Source organism: Musa acuminata, unplaced genomic scaffold (genome assembly GCF_036884655.1).
Source record: "Musa acuminata AAA Group cultivar baxijiao unplaced genomic scaffold, Cavendish_Baxijiao_AAA HiC_scaffold_1138, whole genome shotgun sequence".
NCBI classification, from domain to species: Eukaryota; Viridiplantae; Streptophyta; class Magnoliopsida; order Zingiberales; family Musaceae; genus Musa; species Musa acuminata.
Genome location: NW_027021350.1, coordinates 5044632 through 5072314, shown reverse-complemented (window position 1 = coordinate 5072314; position 27683 = coordinate 5044632). Strand labels below are relative to the sequence as shown.

The 27683-nt window shown below is 41.1% G+C and overlaps 3 protein-coding genes across 3 annotated transcripts; 1 reads left to right on the top strand and 2 right to left on the bottom strand.

Moving 5' to 3' along the window:
• Nucleotides 1-51: 51 nt before the first annotated feature.
• Nucleotides 52-1311, bottom strand: LOC103973048 (inorganic pyrophosphatase 2). The gene is made up of 4 exons (XM_009387511.2): nt 1108-1311; nt 905-1026; nt 621-822; nt 52-535 (listed from the first exon to the last, which is right to left on the bottom strand). The coding sequence occupies exons 1-4, from the start codon at nt 1246-1248 to the stop codon at nt 167-169; spliced, it is 834 nt and encodes a 277-aa protein (XP_009385786.1). The 5' UTR covers nt 1249-1311; the 3' UTR covers nt 52-166.
• A 3581-nt stretch (nt 1312-4892) lies between these two features.
• Nucleotides 4893-6131, bottom strand: LOC135671167 (probable F-box protein At4g22030). The gene has a single exon (XM_065179121.1). The coding sequence runs from the start codon at nt 6129-6131 to the stop codon at nt 4893-4895; it is 1239 nt and encodes a 412-aa protein (XP_065035193.1).
• Nucleotides 6132-21948: 15817 nt separating this feature from the next.
• LOC135671207 (zinc finger CCCH domain-containing protein 35-like) lies at nt 21949-23337 on the top strand. Its single transcript, XM_065179192.1, has one exon. It carries the CDS (start codon nt 21959-21961, stop codon nt 23033-23035), a length of 1077 nt encoding a protein of 358 aa, XP_065035264.1. The 5' UTR covers nt 21949-21958; the 3' UTR covers nt 23036-23337.
• Nucleotides 23338-27683: the final 4346 nt, after the last annotated feature.

Genomic DNA, 27683 nt, shown 5'->3' with positions numbered 1-27683 from the left:
GCCCCTCGACGTCGACGTCGACGTCGACACGCAAACGAGCACGACGCTGGATGCATAATTCTAGGCATTATTATCATTTCCTATTCCGAATCGAGTACACGAAGACACCCAAAATCAACGCAGTATGGTCTTTGACCGCATTCGATCACTAACTACGCTCGCACGTTCAGTTAGGAACTCGAAGAGGCTTGGGTAAAGCCTCGTGGGAAGACAGTGGCATCGTCGTCTGAAACTTGCAGTCGGCTGAGATCAACCGGTTGGCGTCGCTGCCACGGGCCGAGATGGAGTCGCCGATGAGTCGAAGCAAGACCTCCTCGAGCTCCTCTGCGTCTCCCCATCCGTGGATCTCTGCTCTGAGGGCACGAGGATTGGCGAGTATAAGCTCCCACGCGGGATGGTTCTTCCTCGGCATCACGTAGTCCTCTTCGCTCAGCCTGAGCGCGGGACAGTAGTCTCCCTTTCCATCGCCCAGGTAAATAAATCGCTTCCTCCCTTCGAGAGATGCTGACGCTTGGATTCTCTCGATGATCGTACTCTGGGCGGTGCACAGCAGCGTGAGACAATAAAGAGGGATCAGAAGATACGATCTAGCTTACACGTACGTGTTTAGTAGAACTCACCTTGCACATGTTGGGCGGGCAGAGACCGCAGCCATGGGAGGAAGTCTTGAAGTCATGGTAAGGGAGGATTCGGAGCCTTCCTTCCTCGTCAACGTAGCCTGGATTCGTGTTGATCTCCGAGAAATAGCTCCCCAGTCCATGGTGCTCGAGAATGGTCTCGATGAAGAATCTATTGGCGTCACTCACGATCCGCAACTCGCACCTGAGAACACAGACAAGACGTCGGGAGGGAGACGGAGCATGTTAATCGTCGAGAAGAGCGATGAACGGGGCGGAGCGCATACCCGAGAGCGTAAGCTGCTTTGACGGCAGCGACGGTGTGGGCGGGCAAAGGAGCCCTCCTCAGGCTCGCCGTGATCTCATCGACCGTTCTTCCCTGCGAATGGAGCGCCCCCATCACCCTATCCTGAAGCCAAAGCAACAAACCGATGAGGAAGGCTCGAAACAAATCGACTCTTCTCACGAGCATGCGAAAGAGAAGATATACCATGGCGGAGTTCCATGGCATGGTTTGGAGCATCTGGTCGAAGAGCTGCGTGCCGCCGAGATCGTCGATGACCCAGTTGTCGCTGTCGCAGTCGATGATGGTCTTGTCGAAGTCGAACACCACGATGACGTTGTCGGCCATGGCTCAGCGAAGAGACGTATCGGAAGAGAAGGCAGGGGAATGGCAGGTAGGTTAGGAGCTCCGACGGAGAATCCATTAGCGCGAGGTATTTGTAGGAAGGAAGGAAGGAAGGAAGGAAGGAAGATGCGGATGGAATATTACTGACGAGGATAGGAAGATGCGGTGTCATGAATTATATTCTGCGGTGGTGCTCTTCGATTCCCATACGATTTGGGTGGTGGGATGACCTCCGACTGCTATTAGTGGGATATGTTGGCAGGATTATTAGGGGCTTTAGGAATAAACTGTGAGAATATTCTGGCTCAACACTCGAGCACCCACCAATCCAGACGTGTGGTTCACGCACGTTCCATTTGTTCTTGCCACTTTACGACCGTAGGGCGTCGTCAATCGACGACGACTCCCACATTATAAATCATTTTTTCTTTATCAAATGTAATATTAATTTATTATTTTTAGTTATTATGATTTTGATTATAAATCAATTAGATTCTTATAGCTTACTCGTGTCTAAAATAATCCTTACATTTTAAAAAATAAAACATATAAACTCCTTCTATCAAATCTGGATTAACATACGTTAAAGTTTGATATATATAATTTAAATTTAAAAAAATTAAAATCCATTTTAACCCTTGTGATTTTTATCATGAATAATTTAAACCCTTATAGTTTACTGATGTTTAAACTAAACCTCTATGTTTTAAAAAACGTAAAGTATAAACCCCTCTCGTTAAGCTTGAGTTAGCATACGATACATTGTGGTCTGCTTACATGACATACTAACTCATAATTTATTGAATCTAAAATCACAAGCCTAAAACATCTAAATTCAAACGAATTATAGAGTCATTATTAATCAATTAGGTGATCGAATGGCATAATTTACAAATTAACTTATTGAATCTAAAATCGTAAGCCCAAAATATCTAAATTCAAGCGAATTATAGTATAATCATAAAGTATTAATATAATATTATATAATTTTTTTTCTTTATCGGATGTTATATTATTGTATTCAATGAAATAATCAACAAAAATATCTAAATTCAAGCAAATCTCTAATCATGTTATATTATTATATTCGATGGGATAATTGACATATTAAATTATTGAATCTAAAACCATAAACCTAAAATATCTAAATTCAAACGAATCATAAAGTTATTATAAACTTTATAAAATTACTTTTCGATGGTTATAGTGACTACCTTATCGGAAGATCACGTCTCGTTCATTTCAAAATAAAATTTAGGGCTTTTTAAATAGAGTCCTAAACATCCCCAATTTGATATGAACAAAATTCTCATCTTAAATTATTTTGATTCGTTTTATTTTACTTCGCAAGACTAATGAAAACAGTTTAGTCAAATCTTGTTGTTATCAGAAAGATAATACTAATTAAACTCTTTATGCACTTTTGAACTCTTTTTTTATTTTTTTTATTTTTTTTTATTTTTTTTTTATTTTTTATTACTTTTCATAATTTTAATAGGTTAGGAAAGTGTCAGCATTGTTCTTCTTCTTCTTCTTCTTCGTCTTCTTCTTCTTCTCGTTTGCATCTTCAAGTTTGTGGAACATAAATCTCTCGGTTGCCACATCAACATAATGATCAAACAAGGAGAGTTTACAGAGATGTGACAGACAGATCTAATTCTGCTGTTCGTCCAATTTCCGCAAGCTGATGTCAACTTGAGATTAAATAAGAGTAAACTGATATCAAATGAAGTCAAATGTCCGGTTCCTAATGGGTCAATGGGTCAGATGGTGTTTTCCTTTCACATGGTTTTGTCAAAGGAGAGAGAGAGAGAGTGAGAGAGAGAGTTCACATACAGCTACTTTTTTTAGATAATAATAATAATAAAATATTATTAGTTCAAGATCAAATTAAATTAAAAAAAACCAAGATAAAAAATATATTAAATTTATTTTTTTTAAATTACATATTCTTGGACCTTAGTCCCGTAAACATGAATACTCGAGACTTAGATGGATCTATGTATATAGATAGATGTCACCTATTTATAGACGTAAAATATAATTTAAATCAAAGGTTTCTTTATCCCTATAATTATATTTAATCAACTTATGTAAAAGATAAGTTAACAATAAATCAAGAGACTCTAATCTCTATAAGTCTATCTAATCAATTTATTTAAAAGATAAGATAAAGGATAATAATTTAATTTTTTTTAAAAAAAATATATTTTAAAGATAAGTTTCACTTTGCTTCAAAGATATTCAAGCAATCTTTTGTTTTGAAGAGACATTTAGTTTGAAAAGAAAAGTATATCTTCCATATGAATGTCATTATCAATTTCATGATATAAAAATGAATTCTTTGTATCGAGTTGTCAAAGCTTCAATTTAAGATTCACTTAATCACCATCGTCACATATGTCATCGTAACCTTAATTTCTTCGTTCATGACATCATCACACTTCTTAACATCTTTGACTTCATAAAAAAACAATTAGACAATATTATCATCAATTGGTTCTTAAAATAAATAATAACATATGTTTACATTGTTTTTTTTTCTTCTCAATGTTGAAATTTCTTTCTTCACGAATATAGTGAATATCTTTATCGCTTTCCTTCATCATTAGTTGGTGATAAAAAAAATATATATATCAGCGGATTAGGAAATATCTAAATTCAAGCGAATTATAATATAATCATAGAGTCATTATAAATGGATTCCAGTCTTCACTTACTGGTTTTTAATTTATATTATCCTCTTTTTCAAAACTTTATAAAATCACTTTTCAATAGTTATAATGACTACTCTATTGGAAGAAAATACAGTCCTAAACATCCCCATTTGATAGGAACAAAATTCTCATATATATATATATATATAATTATTTTGATTCATTCTACTATTGGAACAAAGTTCACAAGTCAGATAAAAATCTGGACTAATATTCTGACCCTTAATCTTTTTTTTATTGTTATTAGTAGTCCCATCTTCTTAATAATTATATGACCTATATTTTTAATTGATCTTATAAGTCATTTTATCCTATAAAAAAAAACCATATCTTAATGCAATAAATTTTTTTAAAAATATATGAATTCTATTCACAATTTAAGATTATTTTATAAAAAAGACATATATCTTAAATTACATAGTTATAATATGAGAGGTGACTTGGATAATCGTAGTTTCAATTTTGATTATTTTTATATTATTTTTACTTAATGGTATAATAAGAAACAACAATCAATCTTTCTTTCTACGATCGAAGCAAAATACAAAGCCTCCTCACTTGATGCTCAACAATATATATGTCAAACTATTTAATCGAGTATATTTGTTATTAAATTAACAAATTATTTATTTTATAATATGACCATCAAAATATTTTAAAATTAAGTATAAAATGTTGTAAGTTTAAGATCCTACAAATATATATTTTTTAAGAATTTTAATATAACTTCTTTTTTATTTGATTTAATCTTTAGTTGATAGTATACACACACACACACACACACACATATATATATATATATATATATATATATATATATATATATATTTTGCTTGACAAAATATTCATCTTTGAAATAAAGATTAAAAAGAGGAGTAATATATTCTTCTTCTTCTTCTGGCATCAGTAAATATTTGAAAGAGTCAAACCTTAGAACAGCTTCCCGGCACACACCTTGATATCTTCATCTTTACATGAAGCAGTAGCATACGGCACAAAGTCTGTGAACTCGGCGAGGCTCCTTCCGAGCTGCAAAGCCAGCTTCAACTTGAACAGCTCCCCGTTCTCCCTCTTCTCCACATCTTCCTCCCCCAGATTCAACTCGATTTCCTCTTGCAGCCACCTGTAGAAGCCGGCATTGTTCCGGAACAGCTCGAACACCATCCCCACCTGCCCCGCATGCTCCAACGTGTTCGCCACAGCCGCCAGCGACCCTCCCGCCACCGCAAGCAGCGCCGGCAGCGGCCCCAGAGCCGAAGCGCCTATCGATCCAGATCCGATGGTCGCGAGGCCGGCAAATATCGGCCCTGCGGTAGCTAAAGCCCTGTTGATGTTCAAGGCCGCCTTCCCCACCGTCACATATTGTTTCTCGTCTTTCAGCTTCAGAACCTTGAGAAGGCCCGCCATCTCTTCTTCCAGTTCTTCGCTCCAACCATTCCTCTCTGCTCCGTTCGTGCGTCCGCGCTGCGCTTCCGTCTGCCTCTGTCGGAGCTTCGGCCACCAACGTGTGGGCTCCACCTTGTCCGGGAACTTGTCGAGCATTCCGGGGAGCAGAGGGAGGGGATACGCCTTCTCGAGAGCGAGCACCTTGTCCATGGCGTCGTCGACGTCCGACTCGGTGGGAGCTCGCAGGGAGAGAGCGTCGTGGATCGATCTCTCGAGTTGTTTCCACATCCACGTTGCCTTTCTTTGTTCCTCGGCCAGCTGGGAAGGCTGAATCTTGTTGACGATCAGCATCATTCCGGTCGCCGTGCCGAACAGTAGAACGGACGCTATCTTCAGCGGCAGCAACTGCGGCGTTGCACCTCCCGCCTGCATCGATGAGATTCCCACCATGAGCGAGCCGACGAGGGTGATGGAGTTGATGGAGTTGGTGAGGAGGTGATTCCAGTTGTTCCTCTGTGCTCCGATGATCGCGTGCATGTTGGCTCTGTCAGCGACAGCCTCGGCTATGGCAACAAGCTTGGCGACCACCAACTCTTGGTCCTCGTTACCCTCGGTGGCCGCGTTCTCTTGCTTCAGCTTGAGGTCCTCGGTTGCGATCTTGTTCGTTAGCTTCCGAAGGTAGATGCTTCTCGTTCTGAAATTGGCGGAGCGATAAAGGCTAGCATGAAATCTCGGACGAGATGATGAACACGACAGCAAAATCTGGACTCGAAGAGCCGCCATCTCTCTCTCTCTCTCTGCGTTTGATGTCTTCTACCTCCAGTGGGAATCAGAGCTTGTTTGTGATGGGATGGAATGAATGCTTTGCAGTGCATTTATGAAGCAGTGGCTCTGATTAAAGAATTAAAGAGAGAAGGACATGAGCTTGGCGGTATCTGTTGACCGACCGGGTCTTGAGTTAGGTCAGACCTCAAAACATTGCAAGTCCAAGAGCATGAGGGAAGGAATCAGTCAAGACGACTCTCGAGGCTCGAATTAAACTGCTCTTTCCTTTTAAATACAAACAAAGATCTACGCTTTGACTTCTCGATTCATTGACACGCACAGTCTCTTGTTGTGTTTGACTGATATGAACAAGAAGGAACGAGTCTGAACAGTGTGTGTACGACTGGAACTCACGCGACATCATAATATCTACGAATTTTTTGATGACATTAACTATATGATTTGATCGGTACACGACTCTCTGTTTCGGTCAGGTCAATGGATGACAGAGTATGAGGTCTGTCCGACGACATCAACCACCTCCAGAATCGCTTTCATGAGCTGGTGGTGTCGATAATGTTCATCGTCTCACTTTAATGATGAAAGGTGTCATGCAATCGGAATAAGAAACCTTCTTGCATCGACTTTTGAGAACTCGCAAATGGTCCATCTCGTTCTTTCTCGTTGCACTCTATGAATCATGGCTCGGCATCTTCATCCAAACCATCATGATCAAGACGAGGCGCTCCTTCAGAGGATCACTGACTTTAAACCTCATCATTAGTCCCGTGATTCTGGGAAGATTTAGATGATCGCAAGTCAGAGATCTGCTCGCCCACAACTCAGTGCACAGTTTTGGGTTTCTTCACGAGTGCACTGCTTTCTGCAACCGAGGCACTCCTGGTTGCCGAAGCTTCGCCAGCGCGTAATGAACCCAAACAACCGGTGCTCCCGATGGCCAAATTTGCACTTTGAGATCACAGCAAATCAAGAATGGTTAGCTTCGACTCAGACTCGGATTTGGTGAACACATGAAACCCAACGCGTGCACATTCTCAGCCTTTCCGGCGGAATCGATCGTAGCACAATGTTCGGTGTGAATTGTTACCTCAACATTTATTCCGGTGAACGACGTGACAAAAGCCGCATGCTGATGAAACCGGCGGAAAAGCTATCACCAGCGATCGCTCGCAACGTGACAAGAGCCTCAGGAGAGATGAGAAAGATGTTGGGCAGTAAAAGGTTTCCCAAATGTTACCGGAAAGGCAAATTAACTGTGGAGCCAACGTTTTGTTCTGAGCCATTTCAACCCTCAAAATCATGTTTGTACCATTGTCGTATGCTCCATCATGAAGCTGTTAGACACCCATTATTCTATGGAACTCTGTCCTCTGTCTTGTCTTTTGCATAATTAAGTGCACAGTGCTCTGCAGCGACTCCACTCATCTTGCTGTAGAATAATGGGCATCGCTTTTGTTTTCTTGTTCCTCGCGATGCTGTTGTCCGGGAAGGGGGCGGCTTGCAAACTGCAGTCGAAAGGCTTTTTGATCCTGTTGGAACAGGGGAAGCCAAAACCAATCTGGTTTAATGGCGATCGAATCACGCAATCCATGCTTCCTGCAATGACAAGTCAGAGTGACCTCCGATTTGCATATCCACAATCGGGGCGATCGAATGATATCTCCGTTCTGAATCATGTGAGGTTCACATATGTCGTACCGAGCGGGAGCCCATCGACCGGGGGGGGGGCCTGCGGCTGCTTCATTTAATTCATTCATGGCCGAGGGCGGTGGAGGGGAGCTGCTACTGCTGCTGCTGCTGCTGCTTCTGGTGGTGCACTGCATGTGCTTGCGTACAAGGACATGTGCTTCAATAAAGACCTGCACCCTATCAGCTTGAGCTCAGAAAAGCTGGCCCCCTTGCCTTTTCTTCCTTTACCAAGAACTCGCTCGGTTTTGGATCATTGCCTGCGACGCAGTGCTGCTGTTTTCTTCTTGTGTCGAACAGTGGAAGAGGATGGTAGACGACCATAGCGTTATCTGTGTCTCAGAGTTTTGTTTCCGAAGCATTATTGAAGGTCAGGTGAATGAGCAACTGCATGTTTTGGGACGCATTAAATCTGTCAGAAATCTCCCCACTAGATTTGGCTGACATCATGTTGTCCTCTTCCTTCCCAATACATGCGCTTCGTCTACTGTAACCAAGAAAGGAGCTCCTCTCTCTCTCTCTCTCTCTCTTCTCCGTCGCAAGTAATGCCTGTTCAAGCAAAAAAAACAGTGGGCTTAAAGGCAGAGTACTCGTTGCCTCTGAGAACAGCTGCCAGGAGCAGAGGGCCTGCGCAGGGTTTCACATTATTTGGTTGCCATTATCATTGCAGTGAGAAGCAGATGGAGAGGGGGAGGACAACGGAGATTAGGAGAGAGAGAGAGAGAGAGAGAGAGGAGGAGGGACGGTGGGGCCTCAAAAGCCTGCACAAAGTGGCACTGCTGCTCCTCCTCCCTCAAAACCTTGTTTTTTTCCTCCTCATCAATGCCTCTACCATCTCCTCTTGGCCTTTATTATTATTATTTTGGTTGCATGGCCTTGATTGATGACCCGTATGTACCTTCGCTGCCAAAGCTTATGGGATCCTGACTCCCTCAGAGCTGCTTCCCCACTTTCTGGACCAGCGTTAAGCGAAGAAAGAAGAAACTCATCTTTTGGCGTCTGGTTGGGGTTTTCTGAGCTCGGTGAAAAGAGGAAACAGGTTTTGGTGGGTGAAAAAGGGAGAGAAAGTGCAGGAAGACTAAAACAAAAACATCATATTAAACCTTGCACTTGGAGAATGAATCGGCGGAGGAATGATTGTCTTCATGTTCAGCCTCGAAGAAACCTATCCCCTCAATCATAGGACAGGTGAATGGGCATGATAAAAGTGACTCTAATGGAGCTTCTCCTGTCACACTAACTTGGATTTTCCTTTGCTGTTATTGTTTGTTGTTGCTGGAGGTTGGGGGAGAAAAGATGATGATTTGCAAGCCACTTGTTCGACCAAAGGACCCTCATGCTTTTTTTTATCTTCTGCGCTTGTACTGTCAAGCCAGGGAAAACCACACTTCTCTGATCATACCACAGAGAATCCTACTTAATGTAACCATAGCCTTTGGCCATTTGCTCTCTAGGAGAGGGAGGGAGGGAGGAGGGAGGGCATGATTCTTCTTTGGCTCTGGGACCCATTGTTTTTGGATTTTGTGCTCGGTGAAAACCCAATTCTCTGATCACTCCACGAACGAAGACCTACCATAAGTGGTCTTGAAAAGGATGGATGCCTGATGAACTCTGTACCCCCATTGTTTTCTTGCTTGTTCTTGAGTAGTGATGAGAGAAGGCCATGTCTTGTAGGCATTCTATAAGGAAATCACCCACTTCCTTTTTTAGGCCGAAGAAGAGCTCTGCTCCTGTGAGCTCGGGAAAACAGTGGGGGGAGATATCAGGCCTGATTTCCTTCTCGGCTCTGGTGCTCCAGCTTTTGCTCAGGGTTCAGGGAGAGGGGACAACCTATGTCTGTGCTTTTGGTGACTGTTGAGTGAGGTTGGTTCTCATGGGGCTTTAGTTGTTTATGCCGTATGAACTCTCATTCTTTGCTTACGAATCTGGGAAAAACCATGTCTTTGTTCTTTTCATGCACCGACGGATCAAATTTTCTATTAGCTTCTGCGTTGTAGTGTGTTTGACTTCTCTTCTCCGCCACCTTGTTTCGCTTAAACCTTTGTTCATTTTGACTTCTCGTTGTTCCTTTAAAGCTCTGCTCTCTGTATTGTTTTCTACTTGCATCGTATGAAGTTATAAACCACCACATCTATACCTTCTTGAAGCAACTACATTTTCTTCATCTCGGATGGTGTCTGTTCTAGGCATGGAGTTGGTTCTACTCTCACTGGAGCAATTGATAATCCAAGAACACACCATTAGATAGACCTACGGATACAGGGATTACTCACTCTGAACCATTAAGCACGACGTTCCTTGCGGCTCCAGTGCTTGTTGGACGCTGGAATGGTCCATTAAATTCTCCTTTTGGCTATTATCTGAGAAACTCTTAACCCTTCCTTCACATTTAATTCGAATGCATGGTTTCCATCTGACGAGTGAGTTCAGGTACATTTGTAGATCTGGTACGGCATGCTTTAGCCCAACAGAGGTTGTACCGGAGTATAGAGCTTAATGTCTTCAGTGTTGTAGTTAACTAGTTCCCTGTATGTTCAGGAGAAACAAACCATGAGCCCTTGTCTGGATCTTAAGGAGATTCTTGAGCCAGGTGATGGCAACCATTTCAGCTAGCCGAAGATTGATGGAATAAATTAAGCTTCTATTTAATTTGTCTTCGTCCAAACCTTGGAGCTTGATCTCCAGGGGATTCAGGAATTTAATACCATTAAAATCAGATATTCATTTATATTGACTGTTATTAGTTCTTGTCCATGTCGATTTCATTATCGAGTTACAATGACATCTCGCGATGCCCACTCGTTCGGTCGACAGACAGACAGAATCTACATCGGTCTAAATTTTGTTTAGCAATGCTCTTATTGATGAAACTTAATTGTGCTGGTTATAAATATTTAACGGTCATAGTAAAATCATACAAGGAATGTAATGATGAAATTTTGTTGCATTACTGAGCAGTTCATCATATTGCTAATTCTATTTTATATTTTAACATGTATCTTGACCCTGAATGTGCTTTGATGTTTGTGAATTAGTTCCCATGTTTTATCATCACTGATTTATAATAATAACACATTCCATTTCAGATCATCACTTTTTATCTACTGTTTGAAGATAGAAGCAGTCGTTTTCTCTTTCCTGTTTTATGTTTAATCTCCAAAGATAGAAGCAGCCATTTTCTTTGTTGTTTGAAGATAGAAGCAGTCATTTTCACTTTTTATCTGTCGTCTTCGGCTGCATCCTGTTGGTGACGAAAGACGTTCAAAGACATGATGAGGATTCAGTGGATGTAAGCTTTTTTGTATGCTCACTCTTATTTCTTGTGTCAAAGCTCTTTAACTCGTTAGAAGAAGTGATTATTACCAAGATGGGTATGTCTATGAATGCAACCATCTGTTACTTCAGAAGGTTATGCCATATGAAATCTGCATCCATCTTCAAGTCATGTTTCCAGACACCTTCACCATTGGTTTTAGAAGAATACAATTAACTTGCTTCCTTATGTTGTATTTCTTTGAAATATTGTGTTTGACAGTGATTCTAAGTAGGGCTGGGTTGACAAGTCAAAGGGTCCTTACTGCAGACCGAAGTGGCATCTGAACTTCAATATAATAATTTTCGCATATCAAGCGGTCCATCGGTAGCTTCTTGAGACTGCAATTCAGCAGCTTGCACCGCAATGGAGAATGATGTTTTCAATGGCTCACTACCAATCTTTAATCATGGGCATATGATTGTTGATCCAGTTTCATCATACATGCTCTCAGGTCCTCTTGGACAGTCAGGCTTACCAGATCACAACAGCAACAGGCAAATATTGGCTGGAAATCCGATGGTTTCTACGGTGCAAGAAGAAGCAATTGATAGTATGTACTTCACAAAAAGTGGTGTTATGGCATGTAGTGACGTTTCTTTTTCTAGAAATATTCCTCGGATCGGCAACGATTCAGTGAATGGTCCCATCGGAAATGTTGGCCTGCGTGAGCATCTCCCAGAAACTTCCCTATCGGCCGCTTCGGTTGCTAACCTTTACTCTTCCACCAATTATTTGGTGGAAAATATCATCAAGGTTGGTACTGCTTCCACTTTAGATTTGCCATCCGAGGAGATGACCGTTCCTGCTTCCACTGACATCCACAATAGCCACAATTCTTCACTTTCAGCATCACCACACTGTAATTTTGGGACACAACATGATCTCAGTCTTCTTGCGCCCAAAAATGGCACCATTGGTTGTATGTGGAATCAGAACGAATTGCTCGACCATCAGGTGCTTCTAAGTAAAACATTTAGTGTGGTTCGCCCATCTTATCATGTGACAGGAAGCTCACAGCCTGGTTGGAATTTTTATGAATATGAATCAAATTGGAACTTCAACCATCCATGTGGTAATACCGCTCGAGCTCCAGGTAGCGAGCTGTCCCTAAGTCTTGGCTCCTGCCAGCCCTCTGTCACGGACATGGGGAATAATGGTGATCAATGTTCTGAATTAAGCTGCTCTGCTGTAACTCAAGTTGCATCAGCTGACAGTGTTCGCCCACCTACTGAATTTCAAGCTTGCAATCATGCTATCCAAAACCCCGTTCAAGATTTTCGTTCGGGAATGACGCAAAGAGAAACTATTCCTTGTACTGAGAAGCCTTCTTTTTACCAAGGTTGTAGTCTTGTTCAGTTATCCCATATGCTGTTAGGATCAAAATATCTCCAAGCAGTCGAAGAAGTTCTTTCTGAAATTGCAACCTATGCAGTAGAAGATCTTCAAAGGGTAGATGATTCGCCAGATGAGAAGATGTCTATTTCTTCAAGCTGCTCCACCGTAAGAGAGCTTCCGATATCTGTTTCAGGAGAACTGCTGCTTTCATTTGGGGACACTGAACCCCTCGCCGGTATGGATTCCCAAAAGTTCCAGGAAGCCAATAGGAAGAAAACTGAGCTGCTATCAATGCTTCAGTTGGTAAGTGAAACTTCATAAATAGATTTTTTTTTTAATTTGATGGTCCATTTATTTAATTTCTAGCAGTCATTGAGATTTTCATTTTTCGAGTTCTGCAGCTTGCATGCAACTGCATAGTTTGGAATGATAAATACTTGGCATAGTTTAATTAGTTACTTGCATAAAATTTTCGCACATAGGTTTGATGGAGTGCCATATTAGGCTTCCTTATCTTTATTCTGAAATATCTTGGTTATCATTTGCATTCAACAATTTGTTCTTTACATTTTCATATGAATTTCTTACATTGGAATGACATATAACTCGATCCTTTTTTTTTCCTCTTAATCGCAAACTGACGATGCTCCTGTGTAGCAAATTTACGGATGCCGAGGTGTAGGATGTTGGAATTAAACTTGTTCAAGTGTCATAAAAAGGTTCATTGCATCAAGTGGGAGAATCATTACATCAAGAAGAAAAGATGGATTAGAAGTCTATAGAAGGATAAGTCAAATTGGTTATTGGTTCTTGAAAGGGTTTCTTGAAAGAGAATGATTCATCTTGAATACAATTAATATAATGTATCTTTGGGGACTATATAAACCCCATATGTTGGGTCATGAGTAAAAATAGAGTTTCTGAAATTTGTAAAAGTGTTTTTCTTGAGAGAAATATAGAAGATTGAAAGCTTGTTCTACTCTTCCTCTATTTGATATCTCTATCCCCTCTTCCTATCAACATCAACATTTGGTATCAGAGCTAAGTTATGGCCTCTTCCTCAAGTGCCATCCAACTCCAGATCCCCAGATTGACAAAAGAAAATTATGACATATGGTGCATCTAAATGAAGGTTCTTCTAGGCTCCCAAGATGTATGGGAGTTTGTAGAAGATGGATTTGCTGAACCAAGTCCAGCAGAAGAAGGAGCAATGAATGCAGAAGGAAGAAAACAACTCAAAGAAAGAAGGAAGAAGGAGAAAAAGGCTTTGTTCACAATCTACCAAGGCCTTGATGATACAATGTTCGAGATCATCGCTCTAGCAAATACTTCAAAGGAGGCTTGGGAAATGCTTCAAAGAGCATTCGGTGGTGTTAATAAGGTAAAGAAACTTCGTCTACAAGTTTTACGAGCCGAGTTTGAGAAATTACAACAAGGTACTTCTGAAACCATTTCTGATTACTTCTCAAAAATCATTTCTATTGTTCATCAAATGAGACGAAATGGTGAACAAGTAAATGATCAGAGAGTAATAGAAAAAATATTGAGATCTCTAGATCCGAAATTTGATTTTATTGCTGTTGCGATTGAAGAATCTAAAGATTTGGAAAAAATGTCTTTAGAAGAACTTATGGGTTCCCTTCAAGTTCATGAACAAAGGATTACAAAAAGAGGAGAAGAGAAAACTATGGAGCAAGCACTACAAGCTAAGTTTGCTCTTGAAAATAAAAGAGAATCAAATTCTCAAAGAGGAAGAGGACGAGGACAAAGAGGAAGAGGAGACAGAAATCAGACCAATCAAGAATCTCCAAACAGTGAAGATGTTGGAGAAAATTATAGCCAAAGAGGCCGAGGTTATGGTCGAGGACGTGACCGAGGCCGTGGACGTGGCAGAAACTCTAAAAGGTCTGAAATACAATGCTATGTTTGCAAAAGGTATGGACATTACTCTTATGAATGTTATTATAATCCTAATAATCAAGGTGATAAGGCAAATTTTGTTGAGGAAGAAAAGAAGGAAAATCAAGTTTTGCTAATGAGTTATGAAAATTTGAAAAATGATCAGTCTATGACATGGTATCTAGATACAGGAGCCTCAAATCACATGTGTGGTATCAAAGATCTATTTTCAGAAATAGATACAAGTTATTCCGGGAACATTACATTTGGTGATTTGTCTCAAAGACCAGTAAGAGGCAAAGGTAAAATTTTCCTTGAACTTAATAATGGTAAGGAAGTATGCATTTCAGATGTTTATTATGTTCCTGATATGAAAAATAATATTCTAAGCTTGGGACAATTACTTGAAAAAGGTTATGAAATTGAGATGAAAGATATGACTCTCTCAATTCGTGACAAGAATAAAACACTGATATCACATGTGAAAATGGTAAGGAATAGAATGTTTCCTCTACATTTGAGTATTTTTGATCAATCAAATTGTTTTAAAGCTGATATTGAGGATATTTCTACACTTTGGCATCTTAGATATGCTCATTTAAATTTCGAGGCTTTGAAACTTCTAAAAAAGTATAATATGGTGACAGGAATGCCAAAAATTGATCGCCCGGCAAAATTGTGTGAAGTATGTGTTATGGGTAAGCAAGAAAGAAAGCCTTTCAAAGTGAGAAGGACAAAAAGAGCATGGAATCGACTTGATCTGGTACACTCAGATGTTTGTGGCCCTATCAATCCAATATCACTTGGAGGAAGCAGGTATTTTCTTACCTTCACTGATGATCATAGTGGAAAAACTTGGGTTTACATGTTAAAAGAAAAGAAAGAAGTTTTAAGCAAATTCAAAGAATTTAAGGATTTGGTTGAAAGACAAAATTGTTGTAAGATTAAATGTTTAAGAACAGATAGAGGTGGTGAATATATATCAAATGAATTTGAAAGTTTTTGTAGAAATAATGGAATTCTACATCAATTCACCATGCCATACACACCTCAACAAAATGGTGTCTCGGAAAGAAAAAATAGGACTATCCTTAATATGGTCCGATGTATGTTAAAGGAAAGAAAAATTCCGAAAGAATTTTGGGGTGATGCTGTTGCTTGTGCAGTTTATTTGCTTAACAGGTTTCCAACAAAGCGAATTGGTAATGTTACACCAGAAGAAGCATGGAGCTTACAAAAACCAAGAGTTGATCACTTAAGGATTTTTGGAAGTGTTGCATTTGCCAAGATACCAGAAGAAAAGAGAACGAAATTGGAGGATAAAAGCCAGAAATGTATTTTGTTAGGTTATCCAGAGAATTCTAGTGGTTACAAACTCTACAATCCTATCACAAATAAAGTTGTGATGTCAAGAGATGTTGAGTTTGATGAACAACAGATTTGGAACTGGAAAAGTGATGAGCAGCATAAGAAAGCTGTAGTTTCAGAAGAAGATGATATAATATAAGCAAGCACCGAAGTTGCTTTGCCAGAATCATCACCTAGGTCACATGATTCAAGAAGTCCAATTATAAGAAGGACAAGACCTATTCAGGACCTATATGATGTGACTCGAAGGATCGATACTAACAATGATGAACTTTCTTTATTTTGTCTTTTTGCAGGATATGATCCATTAACCTTCGAAGAAGCTTATAGAGATGAAAAATGGCGACAAGCTATGAATGAAGAGATTCATGCCATTAACAAAAATAATACATGGGAGCTTACTACACTTCCAGAAGATCACCAAGCTATCGGTGTTAGGTGGATCTTCAAAACAAAAAGAAATGCAAAAGGAGAGGTGGAGAAATACAAGGCCAGATTGGTTGCAAAGGGATATAAACAACAATATGGAATTGATTATGAAGAAGTATTTGCGCCAGTTGCTCGATTGGAGACAGTAAGATTACTTATCTCTCTAGCAGCTCAAATGAAATGGAAGACTTTACAAATGGATGTCAAATCAGCATTTCTTAATGGAGTTCTTGAAGAAGAGGTATATATTCAACAACCCCCTGGTTTTATTATTCAAGAACAAGAGGACAAAGTATATAAGTTAAAGAGAGCTCTTTATGGGCTTAAACAAGCCCCACGAGCATGGAATTCTCGAATAGATGCTTATTTTATTCAAAATGGTTTTTCTAAATATCCACATGAACATGCTCTCTATACGAAATCTAACTCTAATGGAGATATCTTGTTTGTATGCCTATACGTAGATGATTTAATATTTACAGGCAATAGTAGCTCCATGATTATAGATTTTAAGCACTCTATGAAAAAGGAGTTTGAGATGACCGACTTGGGCTTAATGACTTATTTCCTTGGTATCGAAGTTATCCAAGATAATGGAGGAATTTTTATCTCACAAGAAAATTATGCAAAGGAGGTTTTAAAGAAGTTTTCCATGGAAGATTGTCATCCTACAGATACACCTGTTGAATATGGCACCAAGTTGACCAAGGAAGGTGAAGGTACATACATTAATCCAACTTATTATAAAAGTCTAGTTGGATGTTTAAGGTATTTGACATGCACTCGACCTGATATACTATTTGGAGTTGGTTTAATAAGTAGATTTATGGAAGTTCCAAAGACATCTCATTTAAATGTCGCTAAAAGAATTTTGCGATATATCAAAGGAACAATTGAGTATGGAATGTTCTATTCATCATCTAAAAAGTTGGAGCTCATTGGATATAGTGACAGTGATTGGGCCGGAAGCTACGATGATCGGAAGAGTACAACTGGATTTGTATTTTATTTTGGTGAAGCTACATTCACTTGGTCTTCAAAAAAGCAACGAATCGTTGCTCTATCAAGTTGTGAAGCAGAATATATAGCAGCTTCTTCTAGTGTTTGTCATGCAATATGGCTAAGAAGATTACTCCAAGAACTTCATATGCCACAGGAGAAGTCAACCAAGATTTATGTTGATAACAAATCAGCTATTGCCTTAGCCAAGAATCCAGTCTATCATGAAAGATCGAAGCATATCGATACAAGATTTCATTTCATAAGAGATCATATCAAAAATAAAGAAGTGGAGATACATCATGTCAAGACAAGTGAACAAGTGGCTGATATACTCACAAAACCTCTTAAATTTGAAATATTTCAACAACTTCGAAGAAAACTTGGCATGCTGGATGGAACAAGTTTAAGAGGGGAGAATGTTGGAATTAAACTTGTTCAAGTGTCATAAAAAGGTTCATTGCATCAAGTGGGAGAATCATTACATCAAGAAGAAAAGATGGATTAGAAGTCTATAGAAGGATAAGTCAAATTGGTTATTGGTTCTTGAAAGGGTTTCTTGAAAGAGAATGATTCATCTTGAATACAATTAATATAATGTATCTTTGGGGACTATATAAACCCCATATGTTGGGTCATGAGTAAAAATAGAGTTTCTGAAATTTGTAAAAGTGTTTTTCTTGAGAGAAATATAGAAGATTGAAAGCTTGTTCTACTCTTCCTCTATTTGATATCTCTATCCCCTCTTCCTATCAACATCAACATAGGATAATGTTTATCCTAGTATTTTATGTACCGTATCCTGTGAGTTTCAACATGAATGCTTTTCATGGACTCACACTTACATATGAAACTAATCTTGTAAGAATAGTAGGTTTCAGCTCCACAATCATCTACTCTCTCTGATTGCTATCATTGGTTCAATGAAGTTAAACTAGGAGCGTCATTGTTCAGCATAAGAAAATGAACCTTCAAAGACAGTAGCACATTGCATCAGGTTTTCCACTGATCCACTTTCATCGCTTTGCATCTATTATATAAGTTTGATCTCAATTACTCGATGAGGTGTGCAATGAAATTATGGGGCCCTGCTATGAAGCCCATAAGACAATTGAGAGAGGCTGAGGCTAGCTAACCTCTTACGCTGTTTTTAAGTTGATGCATATAGGAAGCTGCTCTCCGGTGTCATGTAAACTAAAAAGTTTCATGCATAGTATTCCATCATCTTTTTGGTACTAAATTGAGTAGCTGTATCAAAGCTGTCATCGCGTCAGTTCATGTACAAGTCACAAGGACGCATGGTAAGCAAGCACTGCAGTGACAAGTTCCTCTCTGCTGGCATCGTCCATCGTGTCTCAACTGCTTTTTACATATGAATCCGTGCCTTATCAGTCGTTTATCTATATTTTCTTATCGAGCTATCTAAACGAAGTCTAGTTTTTCGAGCAAACTATGAGCATTACTTTGTTGTTTTCATGATCTAGAGACAGTAGCCGATAACCGGCTTGCCCACTTCAGATTGTGCAAACAAAAGACAGCCATTGCAAACAGCAAGTAACACACAAAAGAACATTTCTAAGAAGTCTCTCAACCTTTTCATGCCTGTTTTTTAGACTCATTTTGAGCCTTTTATGCTCGCTAAGTCGTCTGGACCCTATGCTACAAAGGTTGTTAATAATAGCTTTGGTGGCTTCTTTTATGGAACTTATCCGCATGTGATCGATCATTGTCAAAGATAGTTAAGCTTTGGTAGCTTCTTTGATGAACTTTTTTGTACGTGTAGTCAATGATTGATTGTTATGATCTTTTTCTTGAAACTGTAGGTTGATCACGGTTACAATCGCTGCTTAGACCAGATCCAGAATGTGATAACATCCTTCATTTGCATATCCCAGTCCGGCACCTCCGAAACCCATGCTCGCTTTGCGTCGCGTACCATTTCGGCCCTCTATAAAAGCTTGAGAAAGAGGATTACCAGTCAGATTCTTTTCATTTCTCAGCAACCAAGCACGGAACCCATGAAGGAAAAAGAGAGGAGCTTTGAATCTTCATTACTGCAGAAGCAATGGGCTTTGCAGCAGCTAAGAAAGAGCGATCATCAATCTTGGAGACCCCAAAGGGGTTTGCCTGAGAAATCAGTCTCCGTTCTACGGGCATGGATGTTCGAGAACTTTCTGCACCCGTGAGTTGTTTTTCAGTTTCACTGGTCTGGTGTTTCCGTATCGATCTTGTCGTAAAAATTATCGGCAAATGTTTGAACGATCTCAGGTACCCGAAAGACAACGATAAGCATGTGCTCGCGATAAAAAGTGGTTTGACCAGGAGCCAGGTACGACGATTAACCATGGTTGATTCTTGGTCCTCTGCATTTTGTATGCATCTCATGAATGCAGGTTGTGTCCAACGGTAACGAAGCTAATTCTCGCTTTTGATGCTAGGTTTCCAATTGGTTCATAAATGCTCGCGTCCGACTCTGGAAACCGATGATAGAGGAAATGTATGCCGAGCTTAATAAAAAGCAATGAGACGCGACGGAGGATTGGATGGTGAAAGCTGAAGCCACAGAGATCTTGCCAGCCAGAGAGGTTCCATGCCGGTTAAATGAACGACTCATGCCGGGCGACCGAAGAGGTCATGTTTTGATTAGTATCTCGTCAAGATTATGTATAAGGATGTTGCAATGTTTAATTTGGTCAGCAGGACATCAATCCTTTGGGTGGAAATGCAAGGGTCCAAAATAAATCGAGTTGCAGAAAACGTGAAACGACAGCTTCTGCAGCAATATCCTCTCTCTCTCTCTCTCTCTCTCTCTCTCTCTCTGTGCCAGCTGAGAAGAACAGTGGGTTGATGATTAGGAAGCCTCTGTTGTATGTAACAAAACAAGGCTACCGAATCATGCGATTGTCATCTGTTGGGAGTAGGCGACCAAACCATTCAATTCGATTACAACACATAAGAACTGTCGATGTACCATTAAAGAGACTTGTTTCGGATGCCTCGCTGCACTGTGTCACCAGAAGAAGTGGGATAAGATACGCGGGCGATAAGAACTCTTCAACCACTGCTGTCGACAACAACAGACTGGCATTTGTAGTACTGATGGCTCAGCGAATATTTCGAGAGAAAAATGGATGAGAAACAATGTAACAAAGAGTGTTCTGCATGGCCCAGTAGTGCTACGTACCTCTGCACCACACCATCTCACACTGTGACCGCACAGATTAGGTCCTCAGGATAATAGTACTACAGCTCATGGATGCGCCGTTCTGCATGAGACTTCTAAGCGAACATTTCCTGTTTCGGCACGTCAGAGCCGCATTAATGCTTGCGATCGATGGGTTTACCCACTTTTCCTTTCTGTCCATCTCAGTCTCTTCGATATCTGCTGTTCCTTTGCTATGGGCAAACCATCGTTCGTTCGTGTCCTACGGCTCATCGATCGACCGGTGAGTTGACCAACTGGATTCCCTGCACGACCACACATATCGATACATCCGAGCTGTCGCGCGAAATCTAATCTAGACGACGAGCGAGACAAGAATCTAATCGTAGATGTGTTCGGGGATCGAGGGACACGTACAGTGAAGATCTTGTGATGGGCGGCCGCGTGGGACGAAGTCGTACGTCCTGCATGCATATGGCATCCCCCTACGCTACCCCTTCACGTGGCTGCTCCTCTTTTCCTCCGTCACCGGCCCGTCCCACCGCTGTTCCTCTTCCCATCGATGTCTCCACCCAAAACACCACTTGGGTTCGTTCACGTACAAGTAACGTGACCTACCGTCTCTTCCCTTTGACCACGTCAATCTTCTCGGAGACGAGTACATCATGTGACTCCCAGCGTCTACTTCCTGCTCCGGAACATCGTCGTAACCTAGATGGATTATACGAGCATCAGGGGAGAAGCGATGACGCGCGTGCGCGTCGTGCTGTGTGATTGGAGTTCCAGGGGATCACAGTGGGTCGGACCCACACGTTCCATCTCTTTCTCTGCCTCGCTCGGACATGTTGCGCCGTGCCGGCGGAGCAGGAGCACGGAGGAGGCGACTGTGGCCGGGTTGGAGTTCCGCCTTTGCGGACCCGCTTCCCCCCGACCGCACTAATGGCGCCATCGCAGCACAAGCCCACGCGGCGGGGCTCGCGTGACCACCCACCAAACCGAAGGACCGCAAGGGACCCACCATCCTCGAACGAGGTACGCCGCTCGGTAGCCGCGTGATTCGAATCGGACGGTCTTCGTTGGACTATGCCTTTCCCGTGAGCCGGAGGAAGTCAAATGCGGGAAGCGACCGAGTCCAATGATGAAGCGAGGGGTCACGTGACACGGTCTGACTCCGAAATCTTTATCATGCAAGGGTATAAAAGTAATAACATTCTCCCACCGACTTATCTCGACAGTCGATCTCGTGGCCCCAAGTCCGATCTGGACCGTACAAACCACCATTAATGATGGACACGAATAATTCCGTTCGAGCTCTGCGATTCGGCGCCCGAATCACTCACCTTCCTCGTGGTTAGTGGAAACTGTGGGACCCGCCTGTCGTGGGTGATGAAGAAGGGCTTGTCTCCTGCAGGGACAACCGCACGCCTGACGGAGCCGTCTTCTCGCTCCACGTGTCCTACCGTTCGCTTGACACCGCCTCCGTCATCCCCGATGCCGCTACGCTACGGAACCGAAACGCCGTCAGTTAACAGTTTTTGAACCGCGGTTAGCTTCTAACCCAACCCCATTGCTCTGCTCCTTTAAATGCCGTGGAGCGCAGAGGCAACCGGAGAGCATGAGAAGACGGAGATGATGTCGATGATGATCGGACGAGGTAGCTGCTATCACAATGCGACGGTCCACGTACCTCCTTGGGCCTCCTTCGATGATCCGACGGCCGGCGACGTCCTCCAAGACGAGGCCGCGCTCGCGGCGCTGCATCTCTGCGTCGGCCGCGAGGAGGAGGCGGGGGAGGAGGACCTTTCGCTGGTGGACGCGTACGCGTCGGACGAGTTCCGGATGTACGAGTTCAAGGTGCGGCGGTGCGCCCGCGGGCGCGCCCACGACTGGACCGAGTGCCCCTTCGCGCACCCGGGGGAGAAGGCCCGCCGCCGCGACCCGCGGAAACACCGGTACTCGGGCACGTCCTGCCCGGACTTCCGCAAGACCACCGGGTGCAAGCGCGGCGACGCCTGCGAGCTCGCCCACGGGGTGTTCGAGTGCTGGCTCCACCCCGACCGCTACCGCACCCAGCCCTGCAAGGACGGCACCACCTGCCGCCGCCGCGTTTGCTTCTTCGCTCATACCCCCGACCAGCTCCGCGTGGTGCCGCCGCAGCACAGGAAGAACTCCCCATCGACCGCGACCGCCGCCGACTCCTACGACGGGTCGCCTCCTCGCCGGCACTCTTATCTTCCCAAGAATATCGCCGCCTCGCCGACTTCGACGCTGATCTCGCCGCCCAACTCCCCGCCAACGGAGTCTCCGCCGATATCACCCGACGGCGCGAAGCTTCGGCGGGGGTCATGGCATGCGGGCTCATCGGTGAACGAGATCGTGGCGTCGCTGAGGCAGTTGCAGCTCAGCAGGGCGGAGTCGGCGCCGATCTCCTGGGGGTCGCAGGTGGGAAGCGGTGGATTTGCCTCGCCGAGGGGCGCGTCATTTGCCGGGTTTAATGCAGGCTTCTGCGGCCTGCCGTCGACGCCGACGGCCCCCGCGATGACGTGCGGCGATTCCAGGTGGTTAGAGGAAGAGGAGCCGGCGGAGAGGGTGGAGTCCGGGAGGGCTCTGAGGGCGAAGATGTTCGAGAGGCTGAGCAAAGGCAGCACTTTTGAGAAGGCGGAGGCCGCACCGGACGTGGGGTGGGTGACAGAGCTGTTAAAGTAGCGGAAAGTTGCCAATCGCAAGAAGATCGCAGGAAGGAAGAAAGGAAGAAAGGTGCAACTTTCGGATGCCATCTGCGCTGGTTCTTTCTTGGCTTCTTGTGAACCTCGGAATCTCCGAAGTTACATGTAAGCAAGAAAAAGGAGAGGAGCGATTACTTGCTGTATAGCTTTTGGGTCTGGGGACGTGGGGATAGCATCCATCGTTCGTCGATCTCGTTATGCCGATCTGTGTCTGTCATATGTGGGTGGACATTGTAAATCTCAGCTTAATTTCTACCCAATAGATTGGGAGATTATGAATTAGTCCATTGCGATGTTGATGATATGGTGTTCAAAACGAAGCAGATGAGACGATCGACATGCTGCGTGTCGACTGCTTCACGATAAAATACAAACGAAGCAGACCAGGTGGTGTTTCTTTATGCATGCATACTCACTCGTGTATCCAAAGGCTGATGCATCAGAAGGGGTGCAGCAGGAAACCTGTCTCCTTCTTGCCAGGTAATGAATCGATCACCCCGGAGATCATCTGATGAGCTGAGTTAAAGAGCGGTCATGGCGTTGCAGCTTTGGCGAGAGGTCAATCGAAGTGGAAGGAAAAGAAGGGAGAGGATAAGCGTCGTATCGGTCCCCTCCGAGTCTTGGGAAAAAGGATGGCCAACATCTCGTGGACATCGTTGTCCGTCCCGTCGACGTTATCTTCTTCTCCACCGTGGAATTCACCATCGCTTACGTGACAAGACATGAAATCTGTGAATCGTCTGGTAAAGATCAACTGATTAGCCATGCGGCAAAGCTTAAGCTTTGGAAATACGTAGGAGACGTCAGCGTGAGGAGCTCATAGTTTGCTGGATCCAAATCCAAATCGTAGTAAGAAGAAGATGTGTAATTAATTAATCTGAGAGATGAAATCAATATAGGAGAGGAATTTAATAGAAGATTATTTTTAAATAATATAAAATTATCTACTTATTAATTTTATATTTTTAAATATCATATTAATTAATTAATTAATTAATTAATTTTTAAAACCTAAATTTATATCATATTATTATATAATTAATTTTTAAAACCTAGAACTAGTATAAATAAAAGCCTCCTTTTAAGTCTATAAAATCATCAACAAATAATATCTTTCAACTATTGTAAAATCTACTTAGAATTCTTTCTAGTAACATTTTTTTAATTTTATTTTTGTTCAAAATTAGTCGGTATTAGAGTCTTGCTTTTGGTGTTGACATAATAGATTTATGGTTGGGAAATCAAGAAGTATACTCTATACTTATAGTGAATCTTATATATCATAAATTTAATTTGCTAAATACAACCCTATAACCCATCAAGATGAGGTTTAGTGGCAATAATGGTGACTAATAATGGTGACAACGACTATGGCGTTATCAATGATAGTAGTGGCAAATTCAACGATGATGATCTTCATGATGGAAGCAATGACAACAACTCTATCAATAACGATCGGAGATTGCTAGCTCTATGGGCGGCATTAGAAGTACAAGAAGCAAGGATAACCCAGGAACTTTGAGAGATTTATGATATGCTCACTTAGGTTTAGGCATCAAAAGAGTTCATGATAATGGTAGGATCAATCGTGCTAGAGTTGATGTTAATGGCCAACCTAATTATCAACACAGGCCTGCAATTCAGCGTATGCAACCAGCCTATAAAGATGAGTCAAACGAAGAAGGAATTATGGACTATTACAGAACCAACCAAAGAAGAGATATAGGTATAGCTCAACCTCGACACTTCAACCGACATGGTACTATTAACCCATAATGACCAACAATATTTGATGATGACTCAAAAGATGACAGTTAAAGATATGAAAGACATCAAGCACTATCTAGATGAAATAGACTATTTGAAGATTACCACATCAAATTAGACCTCTCCAGTTTTAATTGCTACCTCAGCATTGAAGCTTTTCTTCACTAGAGTTATGAAGCAGAGAACTACTTTGAGATGATAGATATTCCTAATCACAAACAAGTCAAGCTTGTTATATAAGATAAGAAAAGACATCAATATAAACATAACGAAAGATGAAGCAACTTCTCAAAGGAAGATTCCTACCCCTAGACTATGAATAACTAGTATTTCAATAATACTAAAACTGTATCCAATGTACTCAATTTGTAACAGAGTATATTGATGAACTTTTATGCCTTTTAGCTAAATCTAATTTATCATAGTCTGAAGACACAAACAATAAGGTACGTTAATAGATTGAAATTTATAATTAAAGATTGAATGTCCTGAAATTTATAATTAAATTTATAATATGACATTAGAGATTGAAATATTGTTGACTCGATGATCAATTGCTATATGACAATTCTCTACTCCAACAACATGACCTGTTCTTAACAAAGAGAAACAAGTTGTGATTAAGTTAATACAACCTACAAATCAAGTCACAAATATTGGAGGAGCAACAAGATAAGCGAAGTATATCCCACTATCACAAATAATCTATATGCTCGACCTTTGGAAGTATTTCAAATGTGGGGAGCTTGATTATCATTTCTACGAGTATCGTACTCGTAAAACTATCAACCTTACATATTACAAAGATGACTTTGAAGAAGAAAGAGATGCCCAAGATGATATGATTGATGATATTGACAATGCTGAAATAGCAAAGGAAGGGGAATATGTCGCATGTGTTATAAAAAGATTATTACTCATCCTAAGGCAAGAAGATCCATCTCAGCATAAGAAAATCTTCCATTCTTGATTTAATATTAATAATAAAGTCTATGCATTGATCGTAGATAGTGGAAGCTATGACAACATTGTATCCAAATCAACGGTAAGACACTTAAAATTACAAACAAAAGCTCATCCAACACTATACAAGCTAGGGTGGATTAAAGAAGGCTCAATTGTTACTGTAACTTAAATCTGTTGAGTTCCTCTCTCAATTGGGAAAAGCTACAAGAAGAAAGTTATACGTGAGATAGTTGACATGGATGGAGATGAATATAATACTTCTAAAGTGGAAGGGAAGTCCTTTTTATCCATTTCTAACTCGATGCAAGAATTCATTACTAGTTCTAAAGAAATAAGAACATGCTTTGCTCTTATTACGAAACGAGAAAAGCCACATGAAGCAAAGATTACAAACGAAGTAAGATTAATATTGGAAGAATTCAAAGAGATCACTCCCAAAGATTTACCATATGGACTTCCACTCATAAGAGATATTCAACACCAAATTGATTTGACTTCAGGAGCAAGTCTACCAAATTTACCTCACTATCGGATGAACCTAAAAGAGAATGAGATGCTGAAGAAGGTAGAAGAGTTGATACGGAAGGGACATATTCGAGAAAGTATGGACCCATGCGTTGTCTTGGCTTTGTTGATGCCCAAAAAAGATGAAAGTTAGATGATATGCGTAGATAGTATAGCTATCAACAAAATCGCGATCAGGTATCATTTTCTCATACCTTGACTAGAAGATATGTTGGATCAGCAACAAGGCTCCAAGATATTCTCAAAGATTAATCTTTGCTGTTGTTATCATCAAATTCACATAAGGTCTAGAGACAAATGGAAGACTGCATTCAAGACAAAAGAAGACTTATATAAATGGTTAGTTATGCTGTCCAATGCACCAAGTATATTCATGAGGCTTATGAATCAGGTACTTAAACCATTCATCATGAAATTTACAATAATATACTTTGATGACATTTTAATTTATAATCATAGTAATGAAGAACATATGAACTATTTATGACAAGTCCTAGATGTTTTACAATACAACTAATTATATGTCAATTCAAAGAAGTGTAACTTGCTGACAAATCGACTAATCTTCCTAGGGTTCAATGTGAGTGCTGATGATAGTCATATAGACAAAAATAAAATTCGTGCCATTTGAGATTGGCCTACCTCAAATACCATTATAGAGGTGAGGAGCTTTCATGGTCTTACTACTTTATACAAAAGATTCATTAAAAACTTTAGTAGTATTGTCGCTTATATCGTTGATTGTTTGAAAAAAAGAAAGTTTCTATGGACTGACGCTATTGAGAAAAGCTTTGTTGAGATTGAAGAAAAGTTAACTATTACACTGGTGCTTACATTACTCAACTTTGAAAAACCTTTTGAAGTAGAATGTGATGCAAGTGGAATTAGATTTGGAGTAGTGCTTTTACAAGAGGGAAGACCGATTATATTTTACAGTGAGGAGCTAAGTGAAGCACGCCAAACGTAGTCTACTTAAGAATAAGAATTGTATGCAATAATATAAGTTTACGAAATTGAGAATATTACTTGATCGTTTGTAATATATTCAAACCATAAAGCTCTAAAGGATTTCAAGAATCAGAAGTACTTAAACAAGATGCATGCAAGATGAGCTTTCCACATAGATCAATTTGCCTATGTGATCAAACGCAAGTTTGATACTTCCAATCGTGTTGCTAATGCTTTAAGTAATGAAGTTGTAGGGTTTAAATGCTTGAAGGATATGTATCCCGAAGATAAGGACATAAAAAATGTTTGGGAGAAACATTTGCTAAGGAAACATATGGGTGATTTTCATATTTATGATGGTTATTTATTCAAAGGTAACAAACTATTTATTCCAAGGATGTCCATACGAGAAAAGGTTATTG

What these genes read in the sequence shown, in the direction of transcription:
- LOC103973048 (XM_009387511.2), bottom strand. Translation starts at nt 1,248, where the DNA reads ATGGCCGACAACGTCATCGTGGTGTTCGACTTCGACAAGACCATCATC. An exon ending in TGCCATGGAACTCCGCCATG is followed by an intron (nt 1,027 to 1,107) that starts GTATATCTTCTC and finishes CTTTGGCTTCAG; the next exon opens with GATAGGGTGATGGGGGCGCT. An exon ending in AAAGCAGCTTACGCTCTCGG is followed by an intron (nt 823 to 904) that starts GTATGCGCTCCG and finishes CTGTGTTCTCAG; the next exon opens with GTGCGAGTTGCGGATCGTGA.
- LOC135671167 (XM_065179121.1), bottom strand. Translation starts at nt 6,131, where the DNA reads ATGGCGGCTCTTCGAGTCCAGATTTTGCTGTCGTGTTCATCATCTCGT.
- LOC135671207 (XM_065179192.1), top strand. Translation starts at nt 21,959, where the DNA reads ATGATGTCGATGATGATCGGACGAGGTAGCTGCTATCACAATGCGACG.